At 42.7% G+C, this 15,000-nt stretch overlaps 1 protein-coding gene across 2 annotated transcripts in view; it reads right to left on the reverse strand.

Moving 5' to 3' along the window:
• The window catches only part of LOC147750611 (chloride anion exchanger-like), a 334,851-nt gene that overhangs the window by 97,535 nt on the left and 222,316 nt on the right, over positions 1–15,000 (reverse strand). For both annotated transcript variants that reach the window (XM_086967201.1, XM_086967202.1), the window contains exon 8: positions 8,266–8,348. In XM_086967201.1, coding sequence (XP_086823327.1) covers positions 8,266–8,348 — 83 coding nt within the window. The remainder of the gene's footprint in view (positions 1–8,265; positions 8,349–15,000) is intronic.

Raw genomic sequence — 15,000 nt, forward strand, 5'->3', positions numbered from 1 at the left:
ATGGAAAAAGAGAAGGAGTGGACAAAGAAGAGTGCTGTCATGAGAACAGAGGAGCAACGACCTACTTGGCACCTGCCTGCTGTCCCCGACAATTGTGGAAAAGCCATACTCGTCCTGCCCCTGTGCAGACTCCAAGAAATCCAGGGGGCTGCCAGTGCTTTGCCAATCACCAGAGAAACTCCTTTGGAGTAGAGGAGCTACTCCCCTGCAGGCTTAGACACCTGGAAAACTGACCTGCGCGTTGAGGGACTTCAGGGACAGTGAGACCCACACCAAGAGTGGTCCAGCTGTCCCTTTGTCCGCAGAAAACGGACAAAGTGTGAGTCTTTGACCACCGCCACCTGACTCCTCAAAGTATCTATGCGCCCCCACCCCACAGCCTGAGGACGAGTGGGGCGACAGTGCCAACGGAGTCCTGAGACCCACAAGAGCTAAGTTTCCCTTTGGGTTTGCCCAGAACGGGCTTCCAGTCATTGCCAACAGCCTCTTTATGCAGGCCCCCTCCAACCACAAGTGATTCAAGCAACACAGCCTGACGCCAAAAGAAACCACTGCTCGAGCCCCACAGCCCGAGGAGAAGTGGACCAATGGTGTCAATAAGTGCCTGAGCAGCTCAAGGACTGAGCCCCCTTGTGGGCTCGACCAGATTCCCCCCCCAGCCCCAATTAGCAGCATATGTCTAACCAGACCATTCCCCATTGCAGTGAACGGGGTACCAGGGGCTGAAACGCACCTCTGCACCTGGTTGACCCAGCGCGGTCCGAGGTGACCTGTTGGTGCTGCCTTGGACTTAACCCCATACTCACCTTAAGTCATGGAGAACAGTCTCGTAATGTGCCCGAATGCAGTACTTGTTTTTGCCCTATAGGATAACATTACCGCTCCCAAAAATTGCAGTGTCAACTTTTAATAACTCGAAAAATTCATAACTCGAAAAGTACTTAACTGATTGCAAAGATCTTGCTATTTAAATTCATATAAAAGTATGTGTTATTTTTAATAAATTAGTGGCAGATTTCTTCATTGAGTGTGTGTCTCACTTACTGCCTTTGTGTGTGCGATAAATGCTTAGCACCACACTCTGATATGCCTAACTGCTCGCCCACACTACCACAAAAGAGAGCATTAGTGTTATCATTTGTGCCTCTGTGTACCTCTTATTGGTCCACTAGATAAAGAGTCCGCTTCCTGCAACCACTCTTGAATTGTTTGTGTAAGGCAGGAGTAGAAAAAGAGTATGGCAGACTCCTGAGCTCTGCCAAGTGCCAAGCATTGTGGATTAACCTCAGGCATCTCAGTCTACCAGCTCCTCTCTACCAGGACCGGACTGGCCATAGCGGGCACCGGGCGTTTCCCTGGTAGGCCGCTAGAGCGAGGGACGGTTTAGGGCCCCTGGGGGGCCGATTTTGTTACCGGGGGTCGGCAATGTCAGCCCCTGTAACAAAATCGGCCGAAACCGGTTCTCGCAAACTGCTCAGCTACACTTCACCTCACTCCAGGGGGGGTCAGCTGAGCAGTTTGCCAGGGCTGGTTTCTGTTCCCAGTCCGACCCTGTCTGCTTCACCATTGTTTTATGTGGCCGGAGACCTGAAGGAGATTCCTTTTTGTTATTATATGTTTACAATTTTATTGACATTAACATGTTTATGAGGAAATATTCTTACTGCATGTTATTCACATGTAGATTGACTATCGCTAATGTAAGCCTGTATTTTAAAAATGATTGACGTCTGGCTACCGTCTTGCTTCACCATCACATGTCAATCGTATATCAGGAGCAGCTGATGCCACGTTTGCAACATGATTGGGACCTTGTTCTTGTCCTCATGTGAAATGTTTTCTTTTGCTGATACTTGTAGAATGTTTGAATGAGCTGTTTCAATCCACCTGCAGAGTACAGCTTGGTACTACGTGTTGCCGGTTACTGTAAGTTTGAAAGTCTTTTAGAGAAGCCTCTTTGTGTAGGAGCTTGAGGAAGTACTACTTGTGCTTAACTCTGATCGCCTTGTCATATGGAAACCATGTGGAGAAGTATCAGATGTTAAATAGTGTGATTTAAGCTGATGCAATTTAGATGAAAATTCAGAACCCCTCTTTCTTGATGTATTAGCAGAACTCTTCCCCGACTTAGCATCATAGGGTACTCTGTTTATGGGGTAGGTGATTTTATTTACCTTTCCTTTTTGAGACGCCTTTATTATACTTTGTCTTTGCTTTCATGAATTTTGAATTGGTTTGAGCTGTACAACAACTACTAATTTGGTGATTTGAATTTGAAAAATGTTCTAATCCATTAATAAACATGTATAGTTTGAAACTTAACCTCTGTCTTTATTGTGGAGCCTAAAGTGCTTCATTTTATTGAAATGGATTGAATTTTGTTGGTTAGTCTTGTTCGGAAGCAGATGTGGCCCATGCAGGTAAGAGCGGTTGGGCCGATAAGGGGGTGGAGGGTTTATGGGGGGTTGGAGGGTAGGGAAATTTCGAGAGACGATGACGAGGGAAAATTGATTTATTTAATTTTACCTCGTCCGTCAAAATCACCTCAGACCCGGCCCCACCGCTATTACCTGCACACCGGGCCGCAGCTGGTCAGAAGTAAAGATTTACCATAAAGCGCTTCATGGGTCCTGACTTTGCAGAAGAATTTGCACTAGACAGCGCCTGTAGTGGTCGGTGGTGGGAGTAGCTGCCGGGCGGTGACTTGGGGAGGGGCAGGGTGGGGGGGGGGGTAGTAATCTATGGATTAAGGAGGATTACAGGTAAGTAAACATATAAATAAATAAAACGAGTTTTGTTGCGCGCACTTTATCCCCGAATGCTATGCAGTGCACGCAACGGAATTCGTTTGTTTTTATTTATTTATGTTTACATACCTGTAATCCTCCGTAATCCATAGATTACTACCCCCCCACCCTGCCCCTCCCCCTCCCCACATCACCGCCCGGCAGCTACTCCCACCACCGACCGCTAATGGACAGCGCTCCAACAGAGATGCAGCGGTATAGCCAACGTGAACTCTGCTGCAAGGCTGCCAAGAGCTCAGGCCATTGGAGAGCCTAACGCCGACGCTAGCAGAGGTGAGAGGTTTGCACTGGACCCAGCAGCCACAGACTAAGATCAGATTCATTTGATCTTGTGGCTGTCTAAGCCCACCCCCTCATCACCCTTGGTGTTGAGACTGTGCTGCCTGAAAGGCTGGTGACATTTGGCCTCAGATTACTGTGAGTTGAGTGATCATATAAAGTGTGGTCCCTGAAAAAGTGGATTTCCATAAACACGATACGATCACATTAGAAAGTTCGAATAGTGTGCTGGATGCAAGCGCGGGAGGTCTTTGGATCCGAGGGGATCTCAGTTTTGAGGAGTTCCTTCAAACAGATGGCTGGGTTCAGGTCTCAAGGAGGGAGGGAGTGAGAGCACTGCACAGCTCGGGCCTTGCACTTGCTAGCATGTAGTCACAGGCCTGACAGGCCCTATGTGTCTTATCACAGATGTGGACCTTTGTGCCTCGTAACAAGGATAGGGACGTCTATTTATTGCTAGAGAGCAGGATGTTGTGCCTTCAGACGTTAAAGGTCAACTTTCATCGTTTTGCTACTTGGCACAAAGACATCCTTTTGTTTCAAATGTTGCTGTTGCAGGTGGGATTTTTCCTGGCATCAGTTTCAGAGGCTTGGGTGAAAACAGCCCTGATCAATTGCAGCTCGCCTGCTCACTCGCTGCTCTCTTAGGCCACAGAATACACTTTCCAATTTTCCAAAATGTGAAGCTTGCACGGTATGGTTGAATGAGCTCAGTGTGAGTTTCAAGGATCTGAGCGGGAAGCAATTAGCGAACTTTAAAAGGGTTGAGAGAGGGCGAGAAATGTTATGTATAACTTTTTTAACTGCATGAAGTTGGACCTGTGCTGGCACACGGCGAAGCATCCGGACTACGCAGTTTCACTAAAATGTATTTAGGAGGGAAATAAGAGATGGGATTTACTGCTTGAAGATATATAATTGACAGTTTCATGACTGATAAGAACGTGTTGAGCTATTGCTCTTGGTCTCGAGATCTATGAGCATCACGCACGTCACACATATGAACTGTCTAACAGCAACTTGCCCCTCATCCTTCTCCAGTGTATATAAGGGACGCTACTGGGTAATAATAACATTTATTTTTAAATACACCAAGAGAAAAACCATTTGTCTCGCCTGGATTCGAACCACTGACCTGGAGGTGGCAGACAGATCTATGCATGTACTACCGAATCTCTCTTCTCTGAAACGTCAAACCTCTACATTGACTCAGTTTCATAGAGTGCTTTTTCATCCGCGTTTCAGAAAGAAACATTGGGCAATAACAAGAGTAATGAGGAATATTTTTGCGGCATCCTCACCCGCTACTAAAACAAGCAAGTCCTTAAGAACCCCTCCAAACACCAGCCGGGGTACATGCAGGTAACAGTGGTGGGGCCGGGTAAAGGGGGATTTCGAGGGATGATGTCGAGGGAAAATGAAATAAATAATTATTTTTCCCTTGGCATCATCCCTCGAAATCCCCCCTTACACAGGCCCACCACTGTTACCTGCATGGACCGCAGCTGCTGCAAACGCTACTAATATTGTTACTACGACAAATGCCGACTTCAGCATCATACATACTATACAGCAAATAATATAACACTACTATTAGCAATACCACTTGCACTACTTCTGGCATGTCTACTCAAGATTTTACTGATCCTAGAAGTGCACATTTTTAACAACTACTGGTACCACTACTACAGCTCTTGCTACAAGTAATATTACCACTACGGAATATAAACACCTGCTGAAGGTAGCCTCTTAGCCACTTGTAGTATTGCTACCACATACACAACACGGTGTAAGTAAGTATCAGGTAGATTCATCAATGTTCCGATTTGCGAGTCCTTAATAGCGATTATTAAGGAATCGCTATTAAGGACTTGCAAATCGGGATTCATGTAGAATTCGCTAAATAAATTGCGATTCCTACAGCCTCCTTATTTGCGATTAGCAAATTGCTAATCGCAAATACGAAATAACTCCCCATTCATTCCTTATTTGCGATTAGCAATTTGCTAATCGCAAATAAGGATGCGATTTCAAGGGTGCCAGGGGTGTCCAAAGGACACCCTGTAGCACCCCTGAAATGTAATCTACATTGGTGTTGCGCACACACATGTCCAAAGGACATGTAACATGCAACTCAGAAAAAGGCATTTAGAAGCATTTTTCGAACTTTTCGCTATTTACCACGAGGTTTGACCTCGCGGTAAATAGCGGCCCAAAATTGCGATTTCGCAATTTTAAAATGGTTCATAAATTGCATTTAAGGAATCTCAAAGAGATTCCTTAAATGCAATTCCTCGCAAATGTGCGAATTCTTTAATAGCGACTTTTGCATTTGGGATGATGAATCCCAAATGCAAAAATTGCACTCGCAAAGGGCCAGATTCTCAGAATCTGGCCCTTTGAGAGCGCAATTAAGCTTGATGAATCTGGCCGTTGGTCCGGTTTGTAAAGCGCGAACTACGCACCCTTATGGGTCTCAAGGTGCTGGGGACCGTCATAAAAAGTAAGTGAACTATTGCCCAATGTCACATGATACTCAGTTGATCTGATGCCGGAGCCAGGAATCGAACCGTGACCCCTGCGCTCCGAAGTCAGCTACCCTGGCCGCTGCACCACACCGCTCCAGTATTATTACTGCTACTATTAGTGCTACGTCAACTACGGATAGTGTTAAAGCGCAGAGCTTGATTTATAGTAGAACTCACTGCTAGTGGTGACATCCTTTAACCTTGTGTTGTGTGACAGCACGTCTCTGACACAAGTACTTGACGTGTGGCGAGAAGTTATTCTTCATTCCATTTTGCCTACATCAGTGTCACCACGGTCATGGCTGCTTCATGGGCCATGGTCAACTTTTAAGCGATGAGCTTTCTGCCACACTTACTACTATTTTTTTTTTTGTACCAACTTATGCTCATAGCTAGCAAATTGATAGTATGCAAACCCATACTACTGATTCAGGAAGTGCCATGTAGTGTTTCGTACTAGCTAGGTTCTTCTTAGTGTCTGTGTGTCTTAAGTGGTTGTTTAGGGATCAGCCGGCCTGCCGCATTTATAGTTTCTTAGAGTAAGGGGGAGATTTTCCTCCCATGAAGAATGGCAGCTGTTGGTGAAAAAAAATTGACAGCACCTATCAATAAATCTCTTAAAGTCTCCTTGCTCTGAATGGAGAGTTAAGACAAAATGTTGTGATGCATAGGGAGCTATCCCGGTATGTATCCAAAAAATAACTAAAATATATAAATATATATATATATATATATTTTTTGGGGGGGGAGTTTTATATAGCGAGAACTCTACCCGAGCACCAGGTGCGTTACAGAGAAACACATTAATTTTTGTTAGATATGGGGAGACTAAGTGATTTGCCCAGAATCACAGAATGTTGAGTTTCCCTGCAGAGACTCAAATCCGGCTCCCCAGCTTCGAGGTTGACAACTCTAGCCATTAGGCCACCCCTCTATATACAAATAAATACATTTTCCCTTTAAAATAATTAAGGATACGGGGACGTTATAGTGAAGCTCAGATGTCACACGTACGAAACTCGTAAAAAACCAGTGAAATTCAGCAGTTATAGATACCTGAGCAAACTATAACTTATGCTCCGCAATGCACTGCTTATGACCTCACATATTACATCCCTCATGACATGGTCAGTGACATCACTGATGACATCTCAAAAGAGTGTTTTCTAAAACCTTTATGAGTGTTAAACATATATCCTGAGGTACTACAAAAATTAAATTAGTATACTTTGTGTACTACTAATGGGTGATACTATTTCTAACATATATTATGTGAGTGGCTGCGTGACTGTTAATCTGTGTGTGCTTGGGTGTGTGAGTGCCTGTATGGGCGAATAAGTAGGTGTGTGAGTAGCAGTTTGGTTTAATAAGTGGGTGTGTGAGTAGCTGTATGGGTGAGTTGCTGAACTGGTGAATGAGTGGGTGTGTGAGAGGCTCTATGGGTGAGTCAGCAGCTGAGTGAGTGGCTGCATGGGTGTGTGACTGGCTATATTGGTGACTAAACAGCTGTATGGGTGAGTGGCTTTTTGAATGGCTGTTTGGCTAACTGATTGGATTTGTGATTGGCTGTATTGGTGAGTGAGTGTGTGAATGGCTGTATGGGCGAGTGAGTGGATGTGTGAGTGCTTGTACGGATGTGTCGGTGGGCATTTAAGTGGTTGTGTGGGTGTGTGAGAGATTGTATGGGTGAGTGAGTGGCTCTATTGAGAGGCTGTATGGGTGAGAGAGTGGGTGTGTGAGTGGCTTTATGGGGGAATTAATTAGCGGGTGTGTGAGTAGCTGTATGTGTGAATGAGGGCTGTGTGAGTGACTGCATGAGTGAGTGAGTGGTTGTGTAAGTATGTGTATGAGTAAGTGAGTGGCTGTGTGAGTAGCTCTATGGGTTAGTGAGTGACTCTATGGATGAGTGAATGGGTGTGTGAGTGGTTGTGTGGGTGTGTGAGTGGGTGTAGGAGAGAATGTATGGGGTGTAAGTGGGTGTTTGAGTGGTTCTATGTCACTGACCATGTTATGAATGATGTAATATGTGAGGTAATAAGCAGTGCATTGCGGGCCTAAATTATAATTAGCTCAGGTAACTATAACTGCTGAATTTCACTGGTATTGTACGTGTTAAATCTGAGCCTAACTATAACGTCCATGTAACCTTTGTTTTTTCAGTGAATTTCTGAGGTTTTTTAATATTGTTTCCTAACTAAAACACCCTGTAACCTTTTTTTTTGGTGAATTTTGAAGGTTTTTTAAAATCTTATTTCCTAACTGTAACCTGTAAATGTTTAGAATGGAAATGTGAGTGGCTGTATAGGTCAGTGAGTAGGTGTGTGAGTGGCTGTATGGCTCTATGAGTGGCTATGTGGGTGTATGAGTCTGTGAGTGGGTGCATGAGTGGTGGCGTGGATATGTGAGTGGGTGTGTGAGTGGCTGTATAGGTGTGTGAGTGAGTGTTTGAGTGGTGTGTAGGTAGATGTGAAGGTGACAGAATGGGTGTGTGAGGGGGTGGTATTTCTACCCTTTATTTAAAAAAAATGTTTTGGGATTCGGATCAGCCCGAGTCCCAAAATGGCTGCCACGCTTCCTGGTGGAATTGTTGGCAGCCAATCAGGTTTTAGCATGGTGTCGGATCTTCAAAAAAATAAAGACTTACGACTTACCCTTTTATTATTGGGCCGACTACATCAACACCATATTTCTTCTCAAAATCAAAGGCATAGGATAGGCCTGTTGCAATAATTGTCTGAAAGGGTCACAAATAAAGGAAACAATGAGAATAATTATTTCTAATGAAATTTCAACTTGCATCATGCAACATAAGATGACATTTCTTATGATGGTGCTAAAAAATTGCATTTCCATAATTTCCCTATGCACATTCAGAAAAATGGGCCCAGTAAATTTACTTGATGCTTAAAATCCTTGCCAAGACAGTCAGAATAAAGAGGTCCTAGCACATTCGGACTATTCAACATTACAGTACATTCCCTGGTAGAAATATAATCTGTAGTGTTTGTTAGCTTCTAGATGTTGCACACCGGACTACCTTGGAAATTATTTCTGCTGCAGTTTTTCTAGTCTTCACTAGGTGGCACTGAAATGCAGTAATGTTTAAATGTGGCTTTGTTTTCTTAGATGCAGGGCTACTTTCAAAACAGGATGAAATAATTAATAGACCAACTCAAAAACAAAAAGGTCCCCTAGGTGGGTCAAACGAAGAATGGGTAGAAAGCCACCCCTAAGAGCAAGGCAGCTGTAACTGACACTAAGTGTCTGTTGTCCCAACCGAGCAATTAGGATTGTACCGAACACTGTTCTGTCGCAGTCTTATTCTTTACAATGGGAACATGCATTTCAACTGGAATGCATGCTCTAATTGCAAAGAGAAGAGGTGCAGTTTATCCCTGCACCCGTGGCACCTCAAGGTGCCTGCTGTGGGGTGCAGGGATAAACAGTGGGGTACCATAGGGTCCCTCTCGGCCACCATCCGGGGCCTTGCGCCCAAGGGGGCCCTCCTGGGGGGCCCCAAAGTCGACTTTCAACAGCTTTTCTGTGTCAGAAATGCCGAAACTGAAAGGCTGTTGGAATCCAACATTGTAATCCCTCAGGTGGAAAGAGCGGCCCTTGGGATTACAGGAGGCTTTCCAAATGGCAGACGAATCCAGTTTGGATTGATTTCCAACTGATTCCATCCAAATTGGTTGGTCTGAAATGAATCCAAACTGCTGCTTGCAATGCCGTAGGAACTGCTCCCACCAATTGTCAGAGCCATTTCCTACTGCATCATAATCAACCCCTAATTGTAAACAAGTATTAGCTCTGTGGAGTAATTTGTACAATGGTGTATCTGAAAGACCGCTGTCTGTAGCTAGACCATAAAAATATGGTTAAAAATACTAAATGTGCGGTACGCAGATGTACATTTACAAGAAAAAGAGTTTAATAAGTGTCCAAAGAGCCTGATGTGGAAATTTCACTCAATTAGTTTTTAGAAAGGTATATCTGATGGCATTATGAATTTGAGCAAACAAAGTCACCGTAGACTTGAAGGGGTTTACAAGACAAGTACTTCTAAGGCAGTTCAGAAAATGTAAAGGTGAAACACAATGTGGAATTTAGGGATATTTTAAAATATGGAAACGTGCAAAAAACTATGATGCTCAGACATTAATGTTCTGGATAATTCTGTATCAAGTACAGCAGGTGTCGAACAGGCAGGACAAGAGGGCACTGGAAAGCACCAAAGCTAGACACTAGACTAGAGTGAAAAATCAGAAATCTCAGAGCAGGTTGAAAGTAGAACATATCCTATCGCTAGTTGATGTTTGCATTTTCCGTCCACAATACTCTCTTTCTACCCGCTAGTTAAGTTTGGGTTCCTTAGGATCCTGCATGACACCAGATGTATCAGTTCTTTTGTGCTTTATATGGTGCAGATGTGTGACATTTAAAATGTTTACTTTCACAGGAAGTCACAAAACAGTTCCAATGTCATCACAGGAGCATCAACTCGATCACCCTGTGTAATGATTGTCATTTTTATAGTGGTCCTCCCAGCATTTTCCTGGTTATTGACACAAGGCCTGTGTGTGTTACGACTGATGGTTTGTGCTACAGCATGTGTGCTTTCCTCACGGATGTATGTCGTTACAACGCATACTTTTACTCCGCGTACCATTACAACGCGGTATTTACAACGCATACCGCTACAACGCATAGCGCTTTGGGGTGCTGGATAGTGGTAAGTATAATTTACTATTCTAACTCCAGCCCCCGTGGACCCTAGGGAAGGTGTTGGATAGTAAATTAAACTTACCTCTTATCCTAGAGCGCCCCCCAGCGCAATGCGTTGTAACGGTATGCGTTGTAATGCCCGCGTTGTAGTGGTAGTGCGGAGTAAAAAATGCGTTGTAACAGGTGAATACCTTTCCTCACAAAACATGTACTGTAAAACTGCTACATTCGATTGACCCATTGAACTTTCCAGTAAGACCATGGTAAGTCACAGGAAAAGCACCAGTGGCATGGAATTTAAATGGCATATGTGGGCTACATGATATATTTACACCACTCCTGTGTATGACTCATATGTATGACCAAATTGTATGACTCCAGAGAACGCCATTGTTTCCTGGCTAGGCTGCAGCTTTAAAACTCTTGGAAGTAACACATGGCAATAAAACTGCTTTGCTATGTAGAAAGCTTACATACATTAACGAGTCCACTCCTATGTGTGTCCTGTAATGCCACATTATTGGTAGCTAAATCTATAAATGTGGGACGTACTAAATATTAAGGGAAATATTGACAAAAGCCACGTGTCACTGTGTTGGGCAGATTACATTTGCTCCTAAACTAGCCAAATTATGAATAAAAGTATATTTATACAATCAAGTCTGGGAAATTAGTGTTCCACGCTTTATGAAAAATTGAATTTAATAGTGAAAGAACTTTTTGATATCTAGTATGGTAAAGCAACTTTTATAATGTGTATCTTGCATTGCTTTAAAGCCACCTGGAACTATCCCAGTTCAGTTTACTACCTTTCCAACATCGACTGTGAAGAGCATCCTAATTATGCATGAAGGGCTGGCCTGCTAGAGAACGATACCACCAGTTCAAAAGCCAAAAATACTGTTGTAATGCAAGTGCCGATCATTTTGCTTTGAGAAGCTATCTGGGGGTGTTTGGCCAAAATATTGAGTGGTAAATATGGATTAAAGAAATAGGCGAGAAAAAATATCGTGATACAATATTGTGATGCAGAACTACCGTTGTCAAGAATATTGATCTTTAGTTAAGTAATATAGTTTTTAAGGCTATCATTGTTGTAAATATCGTTTTCAATAATATTGTAAAGATATTGTTTTGTAATTATCGTCATGTTGTTTTATATAAATTTTTGGGGGTTATTATTGTTTGTATGATTGTTAATATTTTTGAATATAGTTTGTAGCGTTAAGTGATTGATAATTTGTAATTTAATAATATTAGTAATATTGTTGTAGTGGGATGCTATGTTTGTAGGGGTGTAGGGTGGGAAGTTTATTTAGTATAATTAATTTATTATTAATAATGTCTTTGATTATCAATTAAGGTAATTGCGTAATTATCGTTTTAAAGTTATATATTATGTGTGGGTTCTAGGTTTGTAGAGGTATAGCGTGGGAAGTTAAGAAATAATTAACTATTAATTAACTATCAATGAACACTTTATTCATAATTACTTCATTGAGTATTAATTATGTAAATGGTGTAATAATTCTGTTTTTTAAGTTATCTGTTCAGTGAGTGTTGGTGGGTTTTGCAGGTGTAAATGGTAGGAAGTTAAGTAATAAATACCAATTAATTACCAATGTATTAATAAATATTTTGTTGAATATTGATTATGCAAAATGTGTTATTATGCCTTCAAATGTATTGGTTAGGTGAGGGCTGGTGAGTTTATAGGGGTATAGGGTGAGAAGTTTATTAGTAATTAATACATGAATTAACATCTAAGTATAAATTAATTATTTCATACTTAATTAATTGATCAATCAATTATTCTTTAATAATTAATGTATTCATGAATATTTGATTAGTTATTAATTATGTTAATTGTGTTACATGAATTTATTTTAGATATATTTTAAGTGTGGTCTGCTACGTGTGTGGGTGTATTTAAGTAATAAATAATGGGCAATTTTTTAAATTGATAATTATTAAGGTGTTTAATAATTACGTAAATTAATTTTTTATATAGGATTTTTGTTGTTAATTAATAAGGGTTATATTAATATATTTTATATATTTATTAATAGGGTCAAGGTTCATACATGTTATGTTAATTGTTTGAACTGAAGTTCTTTCCCTACTGTTGCATAGACTGGAGTGGGAATAGTAAATGTTACCCGTCCGAAGTCCAGCGCTTTTCATATTGTTGCATAGAATGGAGTAGAAATAGTAAATGTTACCCCTATGGAGTCCAGCGTTTTTTTTAGTGTTGCACAAACTGGGGTAAGAATAGAAAATCTTACCCCTCCGGAGTCCAACGCTTTCCCTACTGTTGAGGAAATATAAATTTTATGGTCAAGAAATGTTCCCTAACGTGTACCCCACCGTCTCCATGTACGAGCTTAAAGTGCATGTAACTTCCCTCCTGTGCCAGCTATGAAGACGCAAATACATTTGCGTCCAACGTTAACATGTCCTCTTTCAGATCCACCCTGAACGGGTTGAATATTCCGTTCCTAAGTATACCATGCCAACGTCTTTTTGTGGTGTACTTTACACGTTTTTCAGCTCTGGCGAAGTAGGCCTCTGAATTCTGCCATCAAGCCTTTTTCTGCCTTCTGACTCTGAACGCCTCAGCCTGGGCTGCCTCTGTACCCGTGACCTCTGCCTTACTCCCTGTGCGGCTAACGGCGCTTAGCTCAGCCTGCTGCCTGCCAAGATTGTATTCAACCTTCGAATTATCTGTTCCGCTCCTCAAACATACATTCCTGCCTACTAGTTCAAGTAAACATCTTTCCAGCTGCAGAGCAAAGGGCCCGGCCTCACTGTCTCCGTGCAAGTAATTCATAGCTCCGTTACCATGGTAGGCCCATGCCCCCTCGCATCTCATGCAGACACTTAGACGCTTATACACGCACTCACAGTCAGTATAGAATAGCCTCTGCCCAAGAGACCTTTCCCTCTAGATAATATGGTTCCCAAACATCAGATATTAGATATGATATAGGTACGAGTTGATCTGACATGCCAGACTTCTGTCTCTTTCCGCTAGTGTAAATGTCAAGTCCCCTGCACCCTCCAGTTCCACGTCAATCACACGTCATGCAGCTGCGTGCGCATCCAGGCCTCAGATTCCTGCTGACATTACAAAATTCTGCTTTGTACCCACCTACTTGTGACACTTACATGTGACGTTTCTAGCGCACACCTCTATGTTCACGCCCAGTTCACGCCTTCTGATTACGTATTGCTAACACGTGTATGCTGTTATCTTGTTTCTCTCAGCTGTTACGCCTACTGTATTGGTATTCATTATATGGTTTAAGTATAAAAGTTATGTCTTGTCAATAAAGTATGCTCTATCCCTTCCTGCACCCCAGTGGTGTCAGGAACACGATATCCGGTACCAGAACCATTCCTTTTTAAGGAATAAAACCCCTAAGAACTCTAACACCACGGACTCTGCGTCTTTCTTTCCGATTGAGTTATTTTTGTTTAAGTACTTACCTGCATAGAAATTAGGACGGTAAATCAAATATTTACCACATTATTTTGGCGCCCGAATAGGGACCCCTCCCCCACCTTACGCGCCGGTTGGTGCGTTGCAACCTTTGCCCCCTGCCATAAGTCAAGACGGACCACTACGCGTACCCGCAGGATTTCCTGTATCTCCCTCTGGCCCACGGAGGTGACGGAGACTGCGATCAGCACCCAGACGAGGCGGTGAGGAGTGCGGAGGATCCCGACCAGAGCCTAGCCGAAAGAAGCAAGGTCCGAGGTGTCAAGAGGCCCACCAGTTTCTGAAGTATCCACGTGTCGAGTCGAGTCCAGTCCAGTCCGGTCCAGTCCAGTCGAGTTTTCCGAGGCCTTCTGTTCCGTGCTTCCCGGTGAGTACCATTGCTGGGACGTATCTAGACGGGTGCATTATTATGTATCCGGTAAAGACGTGTTTGGGTACACAAACGCGGTCTGCACTGTTTTAGACAGTGTATCTGTACTGTTTAGCAGTATATCGAGCATTCAAGTTCTTGCACTGTTCTCAACAGTGTATCTGTGCTGTTTAGCAGTACATCTAGTATCAAGGGTAGTGATATATGTTCAAAATGTTTTCATGTGATTAATGTCGTGGTATGAGTGACTGTTTGATGTACATTATTGTGTTTTTGTGTAACTAGCTGTGTTCAGAGTAAGTAACAAGTATCGAGTATCCAGTACTAAGTAACAAGATGCCGTTCTTCAATAAACTAAGACAGATAGGAACTAGGAAAGGGATGCTGGAGGAAGAAATTCCTATCCCCCCTAGGGACACTCCTGGAAATTTTATGTACCATAAGCATGGCTTAGATGCCATATTGTATCTAGATTTATGGGCCGATTATACTAAGCACCTAGACGAGAGACACAGATGGCCCGTTACAGGAACATGGGATGCCGAGTGCATCGTGAAGGTAGAAGAAGCGCTATGGAAAAAGAAAGCCAGACAATCTCAGAAAGACGCCATAGAATTTTGGCGTAAAGAATCACATAAACGTGCTGAAAGAGCACTCCGTAGAGAAGACAGACATAGAGAAGAGTCGGATAGAGTCCGAGAAAATGAATTAGTTACTGAAGGGATCCGAGTAAAAGCAGAACAAGTAGACCGTATGCGAAACAATCTTGTAAATGGCATGTACTTAGTG

Source organism: Lissotriton vulgaris, chromosome 1_1, assembly GCF_964263255.1.
Source record: "Lissotriton vulgaris chromosome 1_1, aLisVul1.2, whole genome shotgun sequence".
NCBI classification, from domain to species: Eukaryota; Metazoa; Chordata; class Amphibia; order Caudata; family Salamandridae; genus Lissotriton; species Lissotriton vulgaris.